Source organism: Callionymus lyra, chromosome 11 (assembly GCF_982586985.1).
Source record: "Callionymus lyra chromosome 11, fCalLyr1.hap1.1, whole genome shotgun sequence".
Taxonomy (NCBI): Eukaryota; Metazoa; Chordata; class Actinopteri; order Syngnathiformes; family Callionymidae; genus Callionymus; species Callionymus lyra.
Genome location: NC_141828.1, coordinates 4,958,796 through 4,976,295, shown reverse-complemented (window position 1 = coordinate 4,976,295; position 17,500 = coordinate 4,958,796). Strand labels below are relative to the sequence as shown.

Below are 17,500 nucleotides of genomic sequence, written 5' to 3'. Positions count from 1 at the left end.
GAAGAAAAAAGACGTTTGCTCAAGTTAATCGAGACTCATAAAGCACTGGAGTGTCACCAGTGGCTCCACGGTGTCGCCATGGCGACGCGCCCGAAATACTGTGACGACGCATCAGCAGATATCGACTCTGACTCTCAACGACCAGACGTGTCATGACTCGACTGATCCAAAGTTGAAACTCAAGAGTGTTTGCAGGTGAAGAGAAACTTAAATCTGAAGAATCGTGCTCTTGAATGTACTGGTGAGTGTGTGTGTCGCTGTTTGTGCGTTTGTGCAGGTTTGAAACTTTCCCCGACATTTTAGAAAAGTATGATTCAAGCAACGCTTTTGTTGTTGATAAGAAAAAACTTTATTATGTTCATTATATTATCTAACGTTTTATATTCAGCTTTTTTCATGTTGAAAATATGAGAATAAAAGATGTGAAGTTTGGATGATGTACTGGAGATGAACCTGGAGGTGAACCTTCTCGCTTCAGGCTCTTTAAGTTTAAAGAAACAATGATAATTTGGAGTCTTCTCTCCATGTGTTGATAGTGACAGCATGAGAGTGAACGAGGCGTCAGCAGGAGGTCGAGAAGGAGGTCGAAGGACATACGGGTCGTCTTTGTAAAGAACCCAGTAGGTGGTTCTGACCCATGGCTCCAGTTGGGTTTCAATGGACCCTATGATTAGATGAACTACTGATGAGTCATACTTGGACCTGTGAGTCCGACAAAACAAATATTCATTATAAACTTCTATACATGTGATTAGTTAGTTCAGCAATGATCCTCAAAACTTCTCACCATTCCTTGACTCGGTATTTTCGAGTTTATCAGGTAACTATGTAAGTAATATAGTAAGTAACTATGTAAGTAAGTCGGACCAGTGTAGCTAACCTGGTGTAGTTTTGACTTAAGGAATCTGAGTCAAACTTCAGTTCAAAGTGACCCAAGTTTGCTTCTACACAGAACCAGCCCTACTGGACACTCTAGTAAACTTGACTTAACTAGTTATCTTTTCATCGACCCGCTGCTACTCGCGGTAACTACCTAACAAAGCGCTGCCAAAGGCAACGGTGTCTCACTAGACACAGAAAGGTCTGGACCTCGTCCTCGACCTTTTTTTTAAAATTTAAATGGCGGGTTTGTTTCTTGTGTCGGGAGTCTTTTGGTTACTTTTCACTGAAGTCATTTCTCACCAATCAGTGGTCGGTTGACGTCGTATCTTTAGTGTCAGCTCACTGGGAACCAGAGCTGAGCAGCGACTATAGTTAGTTAAAAACGGCTTCCTTGCACCGCAGTAACATTTAAGAACTTCTATGGTTCATAATAGAAGCAATTTATCAATTTCATCATAAAGAAGTACATTTAATTATGTGACACTTCGTTGTTTTGCTGCTGTGAAGACAGAAAGCGATTAAAGCAGTTGGGAGCACACGAATGCTCCTCCCATGATGCAACACTAATAGACTCAGGGATTAATTCATTCCTCGTGTTATTAGACTTTATAACTAGAGTTTGGGGTCAGGAGCAAAGTGAATGGATGATGTTAGTCTATCTTTATCTTTGTACCCTTTTTCTTTGTGTAATTTCCTTTAATCTATGTTCTTTATATTTATTTGCTCTATGTTCTTGTTTTTATGATCGTCTGCTGTGAACTGAAAACCCAGTTCTCCCGAAGGAGCTCTCCAGAGGGATTAATAAAGTTGATCTATCCATCTATCTAAATGACACCATCCATCCATCAAGAGACAAAAAAAATGGTCTGTTAGGTCAATTTTCTGTATTTTCATTCAAGTGCTTCATATGAAAAAGGTTGAAAAAGGAAGTTTGAAGTGGAAACTTTCAACAGTTTTCTGAATCATTGGTGATATTTTTAGAACAGTCGCGGCGGAACACCAGCACAACAACGGCCGTAAAGGTCAGACGCTGGTGTCACACGCTCTGAATCAAAGAGCAAAAGCTCATTTTAACATTTCCACTTCCTTTCACAGTCAGAGAAAGACTCTGCGTGAAAAGCCGCACTCTCGCTCGGAACATGATGACGAAGTGGGAAGTTTCTGATCCGCCGTACGGCCAGTAATGAAAAAAGAAACTCTTCAACAATGATGGACAACAACACCAGGGAAGGACTTTGAGAACATAATGTTCTCCACCTTTTTTTCTCCCGGATGTGTTCACTTCCTGTGGATTTTAAAATAATCTTGGAACAGATGCCGACAATTAGTATTGAATTCATTTAACGCTGATCGATACGCGCGAAGATAAGAATGGATCGGACAGTGTGTAACTTTCAAGACGCTGATTGTGTTTAGATAACTTCGGCCCGATAGAGCCGTTTACCGCTCGAGTCAAATCAGGGAAAATTGATGGCAATTAGAAAATCTGTCGGGGATTTTCTGTTGTTTCTTGGGGAGACGAGGAAGTAATTGTGTATCAGAATCAACTGTTGAGTGAAATTACAAAACTGACTTTTTGTTTTGTGAATTTCAACAAAATCCTGAAGAAAATCCAACATCATCGTGTTTTGATAGTTGCTGATGAGAGACATTTAAATAGAAAGATAAAACTGTTTTCTGTAAATAAAATACATTCGTGAAAATGTTGTTTAGTCGTGTTCAACAACACCTGTACATGATGAACTTTCTCTACTTGATTTGTCCAAATATGAAAATATAAACTAAATGAAAAGCTTAAAGAAAGCAAGATTTTTTCAATAGAACAGAACTTGTAGGTTAAAGTGTCGTCTCTACTTTGTTCAGTGTAGATCAGGAGTGTCAAGCTTCAAAATGTATTTCCTTCACCATCAGTTTTTTTTTGTATTAGAAGTCTTTGTATAATTGTTAACGTCAATAATCTCAGTTATTTATCCTAAAAATTGACGTGACTTGACTTGTGGTCTGGAAGGTTGTTTTTGTTTTTCCTTTTTAAAAGAAAATGTTTGCTGTTTTTGTTCATGCGCTGTGAACTTAAACTTGCCAAGTGAACTTAAACACAAGGTATTTAATGATGCTTTCAGTCTAATAAATAAGGATTTGCAACGGTTTGGATTGACAGATTGATGTTTTTCTTGTATTTAATGTTACATTAAAATGAATCGAAACTCCAGATAAAGCCTTGGGTTGAAGGATTCTGCATTAGCAACAATAAATGATATTTTCTGAACTTCATACTCTGAACAAAACAAAAACAGAGACAAAATATATGAATATTTGTTTACATGAATACAGAATATGAGGAAATAATGAGTAAATAAAGGTAGATATGTTTATGAGTAAAATATGTGTCTGCATTTCAATATTTTTTCATATGAATAAATGAAAATATTATGTATATATATGTCAGTATTTTGTGGCCCTTTGACTTTTACATGAAAGTTTCTGTGTCAGTTTAACTAATGATCAGCATCGAACTTCTGCACAAGACCTGTTTCTCATTGAAGATGAACAAATGTAAGTCAGGGTTTGTCATCAGGATCAAACTCCCAGAATGCCCTGCGAGCAACTCAAAATGTAAAAGAGCCTCTGTGATGATTTCCCGAGCAGCGGATTGGAAACAGCTGCGGTGACATCGGCGTCCTCGCACCTGTCGCTCATTTTGAAAACGAGTGCCGCTGATGAGGATAATTAGCTGTTATTATTTCCGACGCCGGTGCGTTTGGAGTGTTGGGATGTTGCGGCTACAGGTCGACTCTAAGAATCTGATTTTCCAAGTCTGGACGAGTCACAGCAGGTCGAAGATGCTTAGAAACTGAAGAGCGTCTAGAACAACACCTGTAAAGGTAGCACTGCAGGATGGGGCGAAGGGTACAGAGGCGGGTGCGGACTCAGCATCGGGTGAAACTCGGTTGTTATGGGATAAGCCGGTGGGACGTCGAGGAGAGGAATGGGGGGAGATGCATAGAAAGTCGGGGGTGGAGGGGGAGGAGGAGGGTTCAGAGAGAGAGGGTGGATGTGAGAGGAGAAGGAAGGAAGAAGATGAGGGTAGGAATGTACCGGCAGGTGAGGCGGGAGGAGGGATAAGCGATGCTGGATGACCGTGTGGTGGAAAGAGAAGGTGGAAGAGGACATCGGCGATGGCAGGAGAAGAGGAGGGTGGAGAGGAATCCGCCGAGGATGGACGGGGTGAGGAAAGTAAGGCCTCTTGTCGGGGTAACCATAATCCACTTCTTTCTCTCGCTCTTTCCTCCGCGCCCACTCCTTTTCCAACTCCTCTTTCACCTTCATCCGCTTCTGTTTCTCCTCCTCCTGTTGTTGCTTCAAAGACGTTTCTTTGTTGTCAACCTCACAGTGATTGTTGGTGTGTTCGTGGTCAGCGGAACCTGGACCTGCAGAGCTGCCGAGGCCTGCACCGAGGCCTGCACCGCCGTCTCGATGTGTGTGTTCTGAGTTCTGCTTCTGTGTGTAGTGTGTCGTCGTCGAGACCCCGATGTTGCTACATGTCTCCGTGGGAGAGTTTCTAGAGTTCGTGGATTGTACTGGACTGGCTACAGGCGTGTGATGGTCAGAAGTCTTGTTTCTCTCAGGATCCTCATCATCGTTGAACCCATCACTGTCATCACATGGTGACATCTCAGTCCACCTGGCCTCGAACTCACTGGCATCTGCTCTCACGTCGTCGTTTCCGATGCCAGTGGTGCTGAGAAACCCTCTTGTCCTGTCTTCCCCGACACACTTGCAACACAAATCATCCGCTGAAGACTTTAATCCAAAAGAAGCTTCAGATCTCCACCAACTTCCTCTGCAATGTCTCCTGCCCCTCTTCCTTTTCTTTGGTGCTGTTCCACACTCCGCTGACGCCATCTTCCTCTTCTTCGTGTCCCTGCAGAGGTTTGCATCTGTCGCGGATCTAATCCCATCCGTTTGTTCGCTTTGAAATATTTGTCTTTCAGAGCCTGCTGTTTGACTCAAATTAAATGGAGGGGAAAGGGTAATCGCTGGAGCGCCCGCTGCTTCCCCCTGAGGACTACCAACCAGACAATCTCCCCGTTCACATGTCACGTCTCTGTGGGGGGATGACACGCTGTTCGTCGCCAGGTTGCACATATTTTCTCTCGCATCCTTGCTCAGATTCCCTCGCACCTCATGCCCTTCCCGAGCGTTCTTCCTGGCGGGGCCAGGTACAATTGCAGAACAGCATGGCGTCACTGTCACAGACTCGGGGATGAGGGAAATCGGCGAGCCACATTCTGCCCCCCCGCCAAGGACCTTTCTCAGACTTTGGCCCCATCCAGAGGCTGATTGCTGGGATGGATGTGCACCGGCCTCCTGCCTCAGCTTAGCACACAGCTGGCTACAACGATTACACCGATTCACAGGAAGATTACTTAATAGCTTCCCACTCTCGTCCTCATTTCTTTGTGCCCTCTTTGACTCCGTCTGATCTCCGTTTATACCTTGTTCTCCTGACACCCCCTCCCTGCCCTCCACCTGCAGATGCACCACTAGATTACTTAATAGCCCCCTTTCTGCGCTCCCCTCCATTCTATCGCCCTCCGGTTTCATCGCCTCTGTTCTCTCTTCCGACACCTGACTTCTTGAGAAGCCGCTTATTATCGGTTTTCCACTCTCCACGTCTTTTCCCTTCATACCCTCTCTTTTCCGCCGCCTTCCTCTCTTCCTTATTCCTCTCCTCACGCCTCCTCTGTTCTTCCTCCGCTTTCTCTTAGCCAGCTTTTGAAGGCCTTGGTGGCACTCTTCAGAAAGAGAAACAAATTCCGAAGCGCTTTCATCGCAAGGGAGAGCGGCGTCTTTGCCGCTACAATGGGCAACAAGCTCTATAGGATTTCCTGCCTGTCCTCCCTCATCCACCGCTTCCCTTTCATCTATCTTAACCTCTCTTCCTCCCTCTGTATCTCCCTGCCCGAGTTGGCAGTTGGAATGTTTGATCACAGATGGCTTTTTTCTCTCCTGCTCTTTCTCCAAACCTTCTTTCTTTTCATCGCCTCCGAGCCATGCTTTGTTATGAGCTCTGAAGTCGTACAGCAAAGGGTTGACGCTGTAAGAGATGGAGGGCGAGGTCTTGGTGTAGCTGACCATCTCTGAAGGCCACAGAAGAACTCTGCTGCCGTCTCGACTCAGCACAGGACAAAAAGGCTCTTTAGGACGAGTTGAAGACGGCGACTCTGACACCGATAAGTCTTTAAGAGAAGAACTTAGATCTTTGGGTTTGGACTGAAGCAAATTCTTTTCACAAGAAATCGAGACATCGGGAGTTGATGGTTGGAGATCATCTGGGGGTGTTTGATTGTCAATATTCATTGTGCTTTCTTTATTTACTTTGGTTGTGTCCATTTCCCCAGAAATCTGTTCCTCTGTCCCACTTTTAAAAAAAGGAGATTCTGACCCTCTTTCACTACTGAAATGGGTCACTTCACTCAAGCGGTCTTCAACCTTCATCACGTCAGGACTGCACGTAGGATCCTCAGCGTGGTCTTCAAGTTCATTGACGACTGCTTCTCCACTCGCCTGTATGTCCAGTCCAGGCTGTTCCATATTGTCCCTGTGGTTCCCAGCCAAGAAAACCGGTCTTTTCTCTTCATGTCTACCTTTGTCTGGTATTCTGTGGACCTCTGGCTTCTCCGTCAAGCCACGTCCAGCCTGGATGAAGACGGCAGCCGACTGGTGCAGAAGGACACAGCTCCTCTTGGGCAAGGAGAACGAAACCGGTCGGACTCTGCTGGAGATGGACAGGAACCCTGAGGTTTTGCAATGTAACCCACTGCTGTCAGTACAACTTGAGGACGAGCTCAAGACGGGACCATTAGTGCTCTTTGTGTCAGATGCTGGGATGTTATCGGCTGTAATAGTGTTGCTCAAATAATTATGAGCCCACGGGAGCTTGTTAAAGTGGCGTGTCTGGGCAGACTGGTTGATGCTTTTTCCACCAGGGGCAGCGACGTCAGTGGAAGTAATGCCCGAACACTCGGGTTGGGTTTTGTTGATGGCGCGTGTGGTAGAATCCGTGTTGCTGTCAATGGGCTCGTAGGTCCATCTAGTCGTCCTCAGCAGTCTGGTTTCGATGGTCGGTTCAAGAGGTATGAAGGGCTGGATCAGTGGGTTCTGGAAAGGTTCTGGAAGGACAAAAAACAAAGAAGTTGTTATTGACTTAATATTCACCTATGATTCATTTAGTATTTAAAGATGATAATTCTGAAGTTTGTCAATTAAACGAGTGAACGCTTCCTGACACAATTTAGCCTTTTGAGTGTTCATTGTTGTGTAAAAATCACTTCAATTTCATATTCATTTTGGGGAAAAAAGCCTCACATGTTTGACGATATATCATAAATTATGTATATTTAAGGACGGTGACAATAATATATGCTCTTCACGATAATTGACAACAATTTCACCAGATATGAAACATAAACTCAAAGGTTAAGCGAGGCTTATTTTAAAACTATTTATTAATATAAAACTTTCATGGTCCTTGAGGGCAGCATGTTATAGGCGATCTTGAGCAAATCGATGTATGGTCATAAAACAGTTTCAATGTAAATCACATCATGTTATTGTATCACTGGATATTAATTTGTTTAAAGCAATATGATAGTTATGTGTTATTGTAAATGTCATACTGTCAGTGGCGTGTGGTGAGGCTCATGGTTGGTGAGACTCGTTTAGTGTCAGTTTTACAAGTAGATAAACACAAAAGGTAAACTTATTAAATTGGCTACTGGTTATTTTTAATCTCAACAGCATTCTTCACACACACACACACACACACATGCACACACACACACACACACGCACACTCATGGTCTTGAGGGAAATTTTGAACAGACGATTATTGTATTAAACTGTCCTCACCTCCATGACAGTTATAGCATAAATCTATCATCAAGACTAAGATGGTTTAATTTTTCAAAAAGTCTATATTTAATCTTTGAAATATTATGTTTTAATTATCCATTTATTTAATATTCTATATTCAAAATCTTTAACTTGCCATATTTAATGTTGTGAGACCTTTTAATCGTCCTTTAAAATTGCTGAAAATCTAAATCTAAGTTCGTTTTAAACAATCAATACATATAGAAAAAGATGATCTAATAAATAATTTAAAAAGGATTAGCAAACGTGGCTTTAAACAGTATACAGAATAACCCTGAAAAAAGGATTACAAGGAAGACGACGCTCATTCAATGATCTTAATTTGAAAGCCGGACTTTTATTTCCTCCAATTGAAAGTTTAGCGAGAACTCTCCAGATTTAATTTGGCTCCAGAGGGAAGAATCCCGAGCGATAGTTATCTTGACAGCAGAAAGATGTCAGCGCTGTGTTTGTATTAAAATGTTACGATGACTTGATCACACGTTGTTGTCAGTGTTAGACTAGTAGTGACGCTGTAATGAACGACAGACCCGCCTTCTGTTCTGATTGGTTAATATTGCTTCAAAAGAGCGTCAGACTTTTTTATGTATTCTTAGTTTACATGTTTTTTTTAAATATGGCCAGAACATCTTCATGCCAGAATCTATATTTTATCACCAGGTTCGGTGGCTGCGTTTTCAGCCAGAATTTTAAATTGGAGAAATATTTCAACAAACCAAAGGTCAAATGTTTTCCATCGTGAAGCTAAAGTCAACTGATCTCTTGACCCTGACCTTGAACGTGATGAATTTAGATTTTTAAATTCTTAAATTCGAGGGGAAACCTCATCTCCTCAGAGCTAAGTTGGCAAAGCGAAAGTCTTAAAAAAACAAAAACACATTTCTGAACAAGATAAAAAAAACTCTTCAGTCGGATTTAATAGCTCGCACAGAAAGTTTGACTGAATACCGCAAAGGTTAAATCTCAGTTGTTCGACTTCAAGCTCTTGCCATGACAAGCGCGACATCAAAATGAATAGCGACTCTTAGATCCGCCCCTTATTCCTAATTGGGTTCAAATGTGGGGCCCAAACCTGAGAGACACTGGAAGTCTGGAGAAGAGTCAGAACTTGTAGTTTTCTCTCAACTCACACACAAACGAGAAAAGAAAAAAAAAATCTGGATTATGAAATATTAAAGAGAACTTGTCAAATCTGTTATTGGTCTTGTTATGTTGGATGTTAAACCACAGTGAATCTCTGGAGAGGAGCTTTTCCTCCCCATTATTCTTCCACTGATATCGGCTTTAACGTGAGGGGAAAAAAGAAGCCGCTGAATATTCAAGTGATATATTTTTAGAGGAGACAGAGAGACAACCCATCTTTTCTCCTCTTTGACACAAACGTGGCTGTTAAATTTCTTAGAAAAATGAATCAGTCATTGCTAAATTCCTTGTGGGATCAAATCGGGACAAATTCTGAATTCAAACGAGACGGGAAAATCCCCCCGAAAAAACAAAAGTGAGTGTCAATGGATGTGTGGAGAGACTTTGTTTTACTTTTGGACACGACGACTGCGGATGTGCATCGTGGATTTAGTTTGGTAGAGAAAATAAATGTAGATCATGGGAATAATTCTTGGATCTGATTGATTACACAAGTACTGGAAAATATTTTGGATTGAACAGACAGAGACCGTTGGCAGGTTACATTTGAGGAACTTTTCACTTTGACCGCCATGTGTGTTTTGTGTATGTTTTTGTATATAATACTTATGCTCCATCAGTTTGTTTTGACCACCATGTGTGTTTTGTGTATGTTTTTGTATATAATACTTATGCTCCATCAGTTTGTTTTGACCACCGTGTGTCTTTTGTGTTATAGTGTTTGTATATAATACTTATGCTCCATCAGTTTGTTTTGACCACAGTGTGTCTTTTGTGTTATAGTGTTTGTATATAATACTTAAGCTCCATCAGTTTGTTTTGACCACCGTGTGTCTTTTGTGTCATAGTGTTTGTATATAACACGTATGCTCCATCAGTTTGTTTTGACCACCGTGTGTCTTTTGTGTTATAGTGTTTGTATATAACACGTATGCTCCATCAGTTTGTTTTGACCACTGTGTGTCTTTTGTATTATAGTGTTTGCATATAATACTTATACTCCATCAGTTTGTTTTGACCACCATGTGTGTTTTGTGTTATAGTGTTTGTATATAATACTTATGCTCCATCAGTTTGTTTTGACCACCATGTGTGTTTTGTTTTATAGTGTTTGTATATAATACTTATGCTCCATCAGTTTGTTTTGACCACCGTGTGTCTTTTGTGTTATAGTGTTTGTATATAATACTTATGCTCCATCAGTTTGTTTTGACCACCATGTGTCTTTTGTGTTATAGTGTTTGTATATAATACTTATGCTCCAGCAGTTTGTTTTGACCACCGTGTGTCTTTTGTGTTATAGTGTTTGTATATAATACTTATGCTCCATCAGTTTGTTTTGACCAAAGTGTGTCTTTTGTGTTATAGTGTTTGTATATAATACTTAAGCTCCATCAGTTTGTTTTGACCACCGTGTGTCTTTTGTGTTATAGTGTTTGTATATAACACGTATGCTCCATCAGTTTGTTTTGACCACTGTGTGTCTTTTGTGTTATAGTGTTTGTATATAATACTTAAGCTCCCTCAGTTTGTTTTGACCACCGTGTGTCTTTTGTGTCATAGTGTTTGTATATAACACGTATGCTCCATCAGTTTGTTTTGCCACCGTGTGTCTTTTGTGTTATAGTGTTTGTATATAACACATATGCTCCATCAGGTTGTTTTGACCACCATGTGTCTTTTGTATTATAGTGTTTGTATATAATACTTATACTCCATCAGTTTGTTTTGACCACCATGTGTGTTTTGTGTTATAGTGTTTGTATATAATACTTATGCTCCATCAGTTTGTTTTGACCACCGTGTGTGTTTTGTTTTATAGTGTTTGTATATAATACTTATGCTCCATCAGTTTGTTTTGACCACCGTGTGTCTTTTGTGTTATAGTGTTTGTATATAATACTTTTGCTCCATCAGTTTGTTTTGACCACCGTGTGTCTTTTGTGTTATAGTGTTTGTATATAATACTTATGCTCCATCAGTTTGTTTTGACCACCGTGTGTCTTTTGTGTTATAGTGTTTGTATATAATACTTATGCTCCATCAGTTTGTTTTGACCACAGTGTGTCTTTTGTGTTATAGTGTTTGTATATAATACTTATGCTCCATCAGTTTGTTTTGACAACCGTGTGTCTTTTGTGTTATAGTGTTTGTATATAATACTTATGCTCCATCAGTTTGTTTTGACCACCGTGTGTCTTTTGTGTTATAGTGTTTGTATATAATACTTATGCTCCATCAGTTTGTTTTGACAACCGTGTGTCTTTTGTGTTATAGTGTTTGTATATAATACTTATGCTCCATCAGTTTGTTTTGACAACCGTGTGTCTTTTGTGTTATAGTGTTTGTATATAATACTTATGCTCCATCAGTTTGTTTTGACCACCGTGTGTCTTTTGTGTTATAGTGTTTGTATATAACACATATGCTCCATCAGTTTGTTTTGACCACCGTGTGTCTTTTGTGTTATAGTGTTTGTATATAACACGTATGCTCCATCAGTTTGTTTTGACCACCGTGTGTCTTTTGTGTTATAGTGTTTGTATATAATACTTATGCTCCATCAGTTTGTTTTGACCACCGTGTGTCTTTTGTATTATAGTGTTTGTATATAACACGTATGCTCCATCAGTTTGTTTTGACCACCGTGTGTGTTTTGTTTTATAGTGTTTGTATATAATACTTATGCTCCATCAGTTTGTTTTGACAACCGTGTGTCTTTTGTGTTATAGTGTTTGTATATAATACTTATGCTCCATCAGTTTGTTTTGACAACCGTGTGTCTTTTGTGTTATAGTGTTTGTATATAATACTTATGCTCCATCAGTTTGTTTTGACCACTGTGTGTCTTTTGTGTTATAGTGTTTGTATATAACACATATGCTCCATCAGTTTGTTTTGACCACCGTGTGTCTTTTGTGTTATAGTGTTTGTATATAACACGTATGCTCCATCAGTTTGTTTTGACCACCGTGTGTCTTTTGTGTTATAGTGTTTGTATATAATACTTATGCTCCATCAGTTTGTTTTGACCACCGTGTGTCTTTTGTATTATAGTGTTTGTATATAACACGTATGCTCCATCAGTTTGTTTTGACCACTGTGTGTCTTTTGTGTTATAGTGTTTGTATATAATACTTATGCTCCATCAGTTTGTTTTGACCACCATGTGTCTTTTGTGTTATAGTGTTTGTATAAAATACTTATGCTCCATCAGTTTGTTTTGACCACCATGTGTCTTTTGTATTATAGTGTTTGTATATAATACTTAAGCTCCATCAGTTTGTTTTGACCACCATGTGTCTTTTGTATTATAGTGTTTGTATATAATACTTATACTCCATCAGTTTGTTTTGACCACCATGTGTGTTTTGTGTTATAGTGTTTGTATATAATACTTATGCTCCATCAGTTTGTTTTGACCACCGTGTGTGTTTTGTTTTATAGTGTTTGTATATAATACTTATGCTCCATCAGTTTGTTTTGACCACCGTGTGTGTTTTGTGTTATAGTGTTTGTATATAATACTTATGCTCCATCAGTTTGTTTTGACCACCGTGTGTCTTTTGTGTTATAGTGTTTGTATATAATACTTATGCTCCATCAGTTTGTTTTGACCACCGTGTGTCTTTTGTGTAATAGTGTTTGTATATAATACTTATGCTCCATCAGTTTGTTTTGACCACCGTGTGTCTTTTGTATTATAGTGTTTGTATATAATACTTATACTCCATCAGTTTGTTTTGACCACCGTGTGTCTTTTGTATTATAGTGTTTGTATATAATACTTATGCTCCATCAGTTTGTTTTGACCACCATGTGTCTTTTGTGTTATAGTGTTTGTATATAATACTTATGCTCCATCAGTTTGTTTTGACCACCGTGTGTGTTTTGTTTTATAGTGTTTGTATATAATACTTATGCTCCATCAGTTTGTTTTGACCACCATGTGTCTTTTGTGTTATAGTGTTTGTATATAATACTTATGCTCCATCAGTTTGTTTTGACCACCGTGTGTCTTTTGTGTTATAGTGTTTGTATATAACACATATGCTCCATCAGTTTGTTTTGACCACCGTGTGTGTTTTGTGTTATAGTGTTTGTATATCAAACTTAATTTCCAATAGTTTGTTTTGACCACCATGTGTGTTTTGTTTTTTAGTGTTTGTATATCATACTTATGCTACCAGAGTATATTTTCAACGATAAGTACCAACAGCTGTGGCTCCACCGAAGACCTTCAGAAATCCTTGCCACTAAAGCGATTTGAAATATGCCTCAAATAGCGACAATGCTCTTAAATCCTCCTCTTGAACGACGTCGCTGGAATAACCTCACACACAGATACTCATTACCCACTTGTGAGTCGTCCATCAGATTCAGACTCAGAATTGTGACCTCAAACTGAAGTACGGGGGAGGTGGACGAGAAAATTGCCGAAAATTAGCATTTAAATGTTGAAACGTGGAACACTCAAAAGATCCATCACGTCTCATGTAATAAGAAGGATCAAGCGGGATACTAATGTGTGTGTTAACACTCCCGGTGTATGTCTCGCAGAATCTTCCAGCTTCAGCTCATCCCTTGATATCAAGAGAAATCTACTGCGGTTGTTCATCTACCAGTGAAGCTGGATCATCCACAGAAGACGTGACGGTGTCTTACTTGATCCACTCGGGCCGGTGTTGGCTCGCAGGCCGGCCCAGGTCTCCATCAGCCCCGGCGTCTGATCGGTCTGGTCGACCGCGACGGTGGTGGATCTGAACATGGGCCCGGAACCAGGAGCGCTGAGGGGGGAGAGAGAGAGAGAGAGAGAGGATGAAAAGGAATTTAAAGAAGAGGTGCGAGCGGAGGAGAACAATCGAAAGGAGGAAACACCGGCGAGGATCTGAAATCCAGCCGAAAATCAATTTGGTCACGCTTCTTTTCCTCTTCCGCCAGGAGCCGACTGCATTGTTGCGGATCTGAGAACGGCGCTGACAGCCGATACCGTCGGCTCCTGGTGCAAAGGCGACCCGGGTCTCCTGCTCGATGGAGATTAGCCGGCGCTGAAAATCCCCATCAAGCACCGCCAGATGTTTTTTATTTAGTGTCGACAATCTTTCGCTTTTTGATTCTTCCCTGAGATCTTTTTTTTTTTCTTTCTTTCTCTGTATTTAAATTCCGCCCGTCATACATAAATGCAACTTCTTCCATGTTTGATCTCATCTTCAGGGACTATTTTCTGGTGAAGACCTACATTCCAGTTGTGTGGGCGTGAGCTCAAGGAGGACGTGGACCATCCTGCGCGGGGTTGGGCCGGCGCCAGATGAACCCTCATCATCACTTGAGGTTTGCAGCTGAATCTCATCTGGGCCGCGACCTCTGTGTGATTATCTGCTTTATTTTTATCTTTTCCTATCATAAGAAGCTGCTGCGTTGGCCCGAGGTCAGCAGCCCACTTGAGCGACGGCAGCGCTTCACACACAGAGATGTACTGCAATATTTACACATGCAAACGTAAACAAGTGTGTGTGATGTATTAATTATCACGACAAGAGGAAAATCTTTTTCTTTAATGGACCGTCAACAAATCCCTGTAATTGCCTCGATGCGCAAACAAACAAAACTGAACCGCAACTTCTATCCTGACCACAGAAATGTACTCGTACAGTTGTGACAAAGACGATGACACCCAGTAATTTACAACAACGACTACTACACAAACTGCTAAAATAGTTACTTTTTACCACAAGAAAAACTTACTTTTGACCATGATGTGTGTTTTGTCTCCCACTGTTTGTATTTCATACTTATACAAGTATACACTTGCCCATGATGTGTGTTTTGTTATTTAATGTTTTTAGTTTATACCTATGCTCTGTGAGTACATTTGTCTACGATGTTTGTGGGTTTTTTTGTGTTTGTATGTTATACATTTAATCCATGAGTACATTTTGACCACAGTTTGTGTTTTGTTTTTTAGTGTTTGTATTTTATACCTATGCTCTGTGAGTACATTTGTCTACGATGTTTGTGGGGTTTTTTGTGTTTGTATTTTATACATTTAATCCATGAGTACATTTTGACCACAGTTTGTGTTTTGTTTTTTAGTGTTTGTATTTTATACATATGCTCTGTGAGTACATTTGTCTACGATGTTTGTGGATTTTTTTGTGTTTGTATTTTATACATTTAATCCATGAGTACATTTTGACCACAGTTTGTGTTTTGTTTTTTAGTGTTTGTATTTTATACCTATGCTCTGTGAGTACATTTGACTACGATGTGTGTTTCACCGTTTGTATTTCATAAATATATTCCATGAGTAAATTTTGACCACCATGTGTGTTTTATTGTTTGATATATATGCTCAAAGAGTTCATTCAACTATGATGTGTGTTTTACTGGTTGTATTTCAAATATATGGTCAATGAATACATTTGTTTGTTTTGACCATGTTGTGTGTTAGTGTTTGTATTTGATAAATATGTTCCATGAGTACATGTTTAACATGTTGTGTGTTTTACTGTTTGTATTTCATAAATATGAGTACATTTTGAACATAATGTGTGTTTTAGGGTTTGTATTTCCTAAATATGTTCTATGAGTACATTTTGAACATGATGTGTGTTTTGTTGTTTGTATTTTTATAAATATGTTCCATGAGTACATTTTGACCATGATGTGTGTGTTTTGTGTCCGTACTTATTCACCATGAATGTGTTTTGATGACTATGTGTGTTTTACTGTTTGTATTTCAAATATATGCTCCATGAGTATGTTTTAAACATGACATGTGTTTTGTGTATTGTTTGTATTTGTGTATATTTTGTATATTTGTATGTGTTTAAATTTTTACATTCATGCCTCTCGGTTCATGTTTATCTCCTGGTTCATGATATCAAGATCTCATGATCTTATGATATCAAGATCTCATGATCTTATGATATCAAGATCTCATGATCTTATGATCTTATGATCTCATGATCTCATGATATCAAGATCTCATGATCTTATGATCTTATGATCTCATGATCTCATGATATCAAGATCTCATGATCTTATGATCTTATGATCTCATGATCTCATGATATCAAGATCTCATGATCTTATGGTATCAAGATCTCATGATCTTATGATCTCAAGATCTCATGATCTTATGATATCAAGATCTCATGATCTTATGATCTCATGATCTCATGATCTCAAGATCTCATGATCTTATGATATCAAGATCTCATGATCTTATGATCTCATGATCTCATGATCAGCTACACAACAAACTCACTTCCAACATTAAAGTTTCCTGATAAATCGACCACAGAAGACAATGAAACGTACGAAAGCTTCTGTGAGAAACGTATGCGAACAAACTAAACACACAATGACGGAGCGCGACTCTTAAAACGACTTTTTAAGTGCTTATTTATTATTTATAAATGGTAAACAAGCTGTTAGCGCTATTATGAGCAATTTGTCGACTGGTGTGAGACACTTTAAGTGTTACTATTAGAGCCCGTGATGTAGCGCTCATTATATGTTGCCACTTCATTTTCTCGCCAACAGCAGGGAGGATTCAGGGAACAACGTGAACGTTCAGGTGCAAACGCACCACGACGACGGAGGGATGAGAACCACGTCCTGGTTGGAGGGGAAGAAGCGATAAGACGCTGAAGTGTGTGGGGTGAGGCGTGACGGAGAGCGAGAGGTTTTAGATGAAGGAGCGTTTTTTTTCTTAGCAGGATCTCTGCAAACGTTTCGGATCAATTATGCAAATCCTGGGAAATTGTTGAGGCTAGTTTGTCGTTTTTTCTTGTTGCAATGCAGGAAGAGGTTCTTGTCGGTTGTGTAGCTTCTACCACACTCGTGTTTTCTCGTCGACGCATTTTTAAAAAATGAGGTAACGACCCTGTTATTACTGAAAGTCAGATTAAAATGATTATAAACATATACGCCATACTTAAATTAATGCTAAAAGATAATCAAAATATAAAGTCTAAATTACTCGCTTGATCTAAGAGCTTAAACGTTTGACTAAACACTCACAATCAACATTCCACTCCAGACTGATTCACACTGTTTCAAGACAAGCTTGGATCAGAATTAGATACGACACCAGTTATTTAAAACATCTGTTTATCTGCAAATCACACCTTAAATCGTAGATCAAAGAACGAAGCAAGACACACCCGGGAAAGGGGGGCTAAAAGACGTAAACCCCCACCCGAGAACATTTGAATGATTAGATTACAAGAAAACAAATCAGGATGTCTCTTTACCGGGGATCGGTACACAGGGAACTTGAAAGGACCATTTGGCCGGAAAGAGACGACCTCCCGGACGGGAAATTTGCCTTAAATATAGCGTTTCTGAAGCTCGGGGACTATTGACCTGTACAGTTGCCAGGAGAAAGTGTGTCCGGTCACGATCGTAAAGCTTGTACTTTGTTTGGCTGCTGATCCAGGACTCCACCTCCAGAGCTGTTGCTGATCCAGGATCTTCACCACGTCATCAGATCCCGAGTTCTCTCCAGCACCCCCATGGACCCTCCTACACT

General features: G+C 39.9%; 1 protein-coding gene across 1 annotated transcript in view; it reads right to left on the bottom strand.

The window, feature by feature from the left end:
- znf804a (zinc finger protein 804A) overlaps positions 1-17,500 on the bottom strand; it is a 94,119-nt gene that overhangs the window by 269 nt on the left and 76,350 nt on the right. The window contains exons 4-5 of the mRNA XM_087801954.1: positions 13,627-13,748; positions 1-7,055 (exon numbers count right to left, since the gene is read on the bottom strand). The exon at positions 1-7,055 is cut by the window's left edge and continues 269 nt beyond it. Of these exons, the coding sequence (XP_087658080.1) occupies positions 3,745-7,055; positions 13,627-13,748 (3,433 nt within the window). The 3' untranslated portion in view covers positions 1-3,744. The remainder of the gene's footprint in view (positions 7,056-13,626; positions 13,749-17,500) is intronic.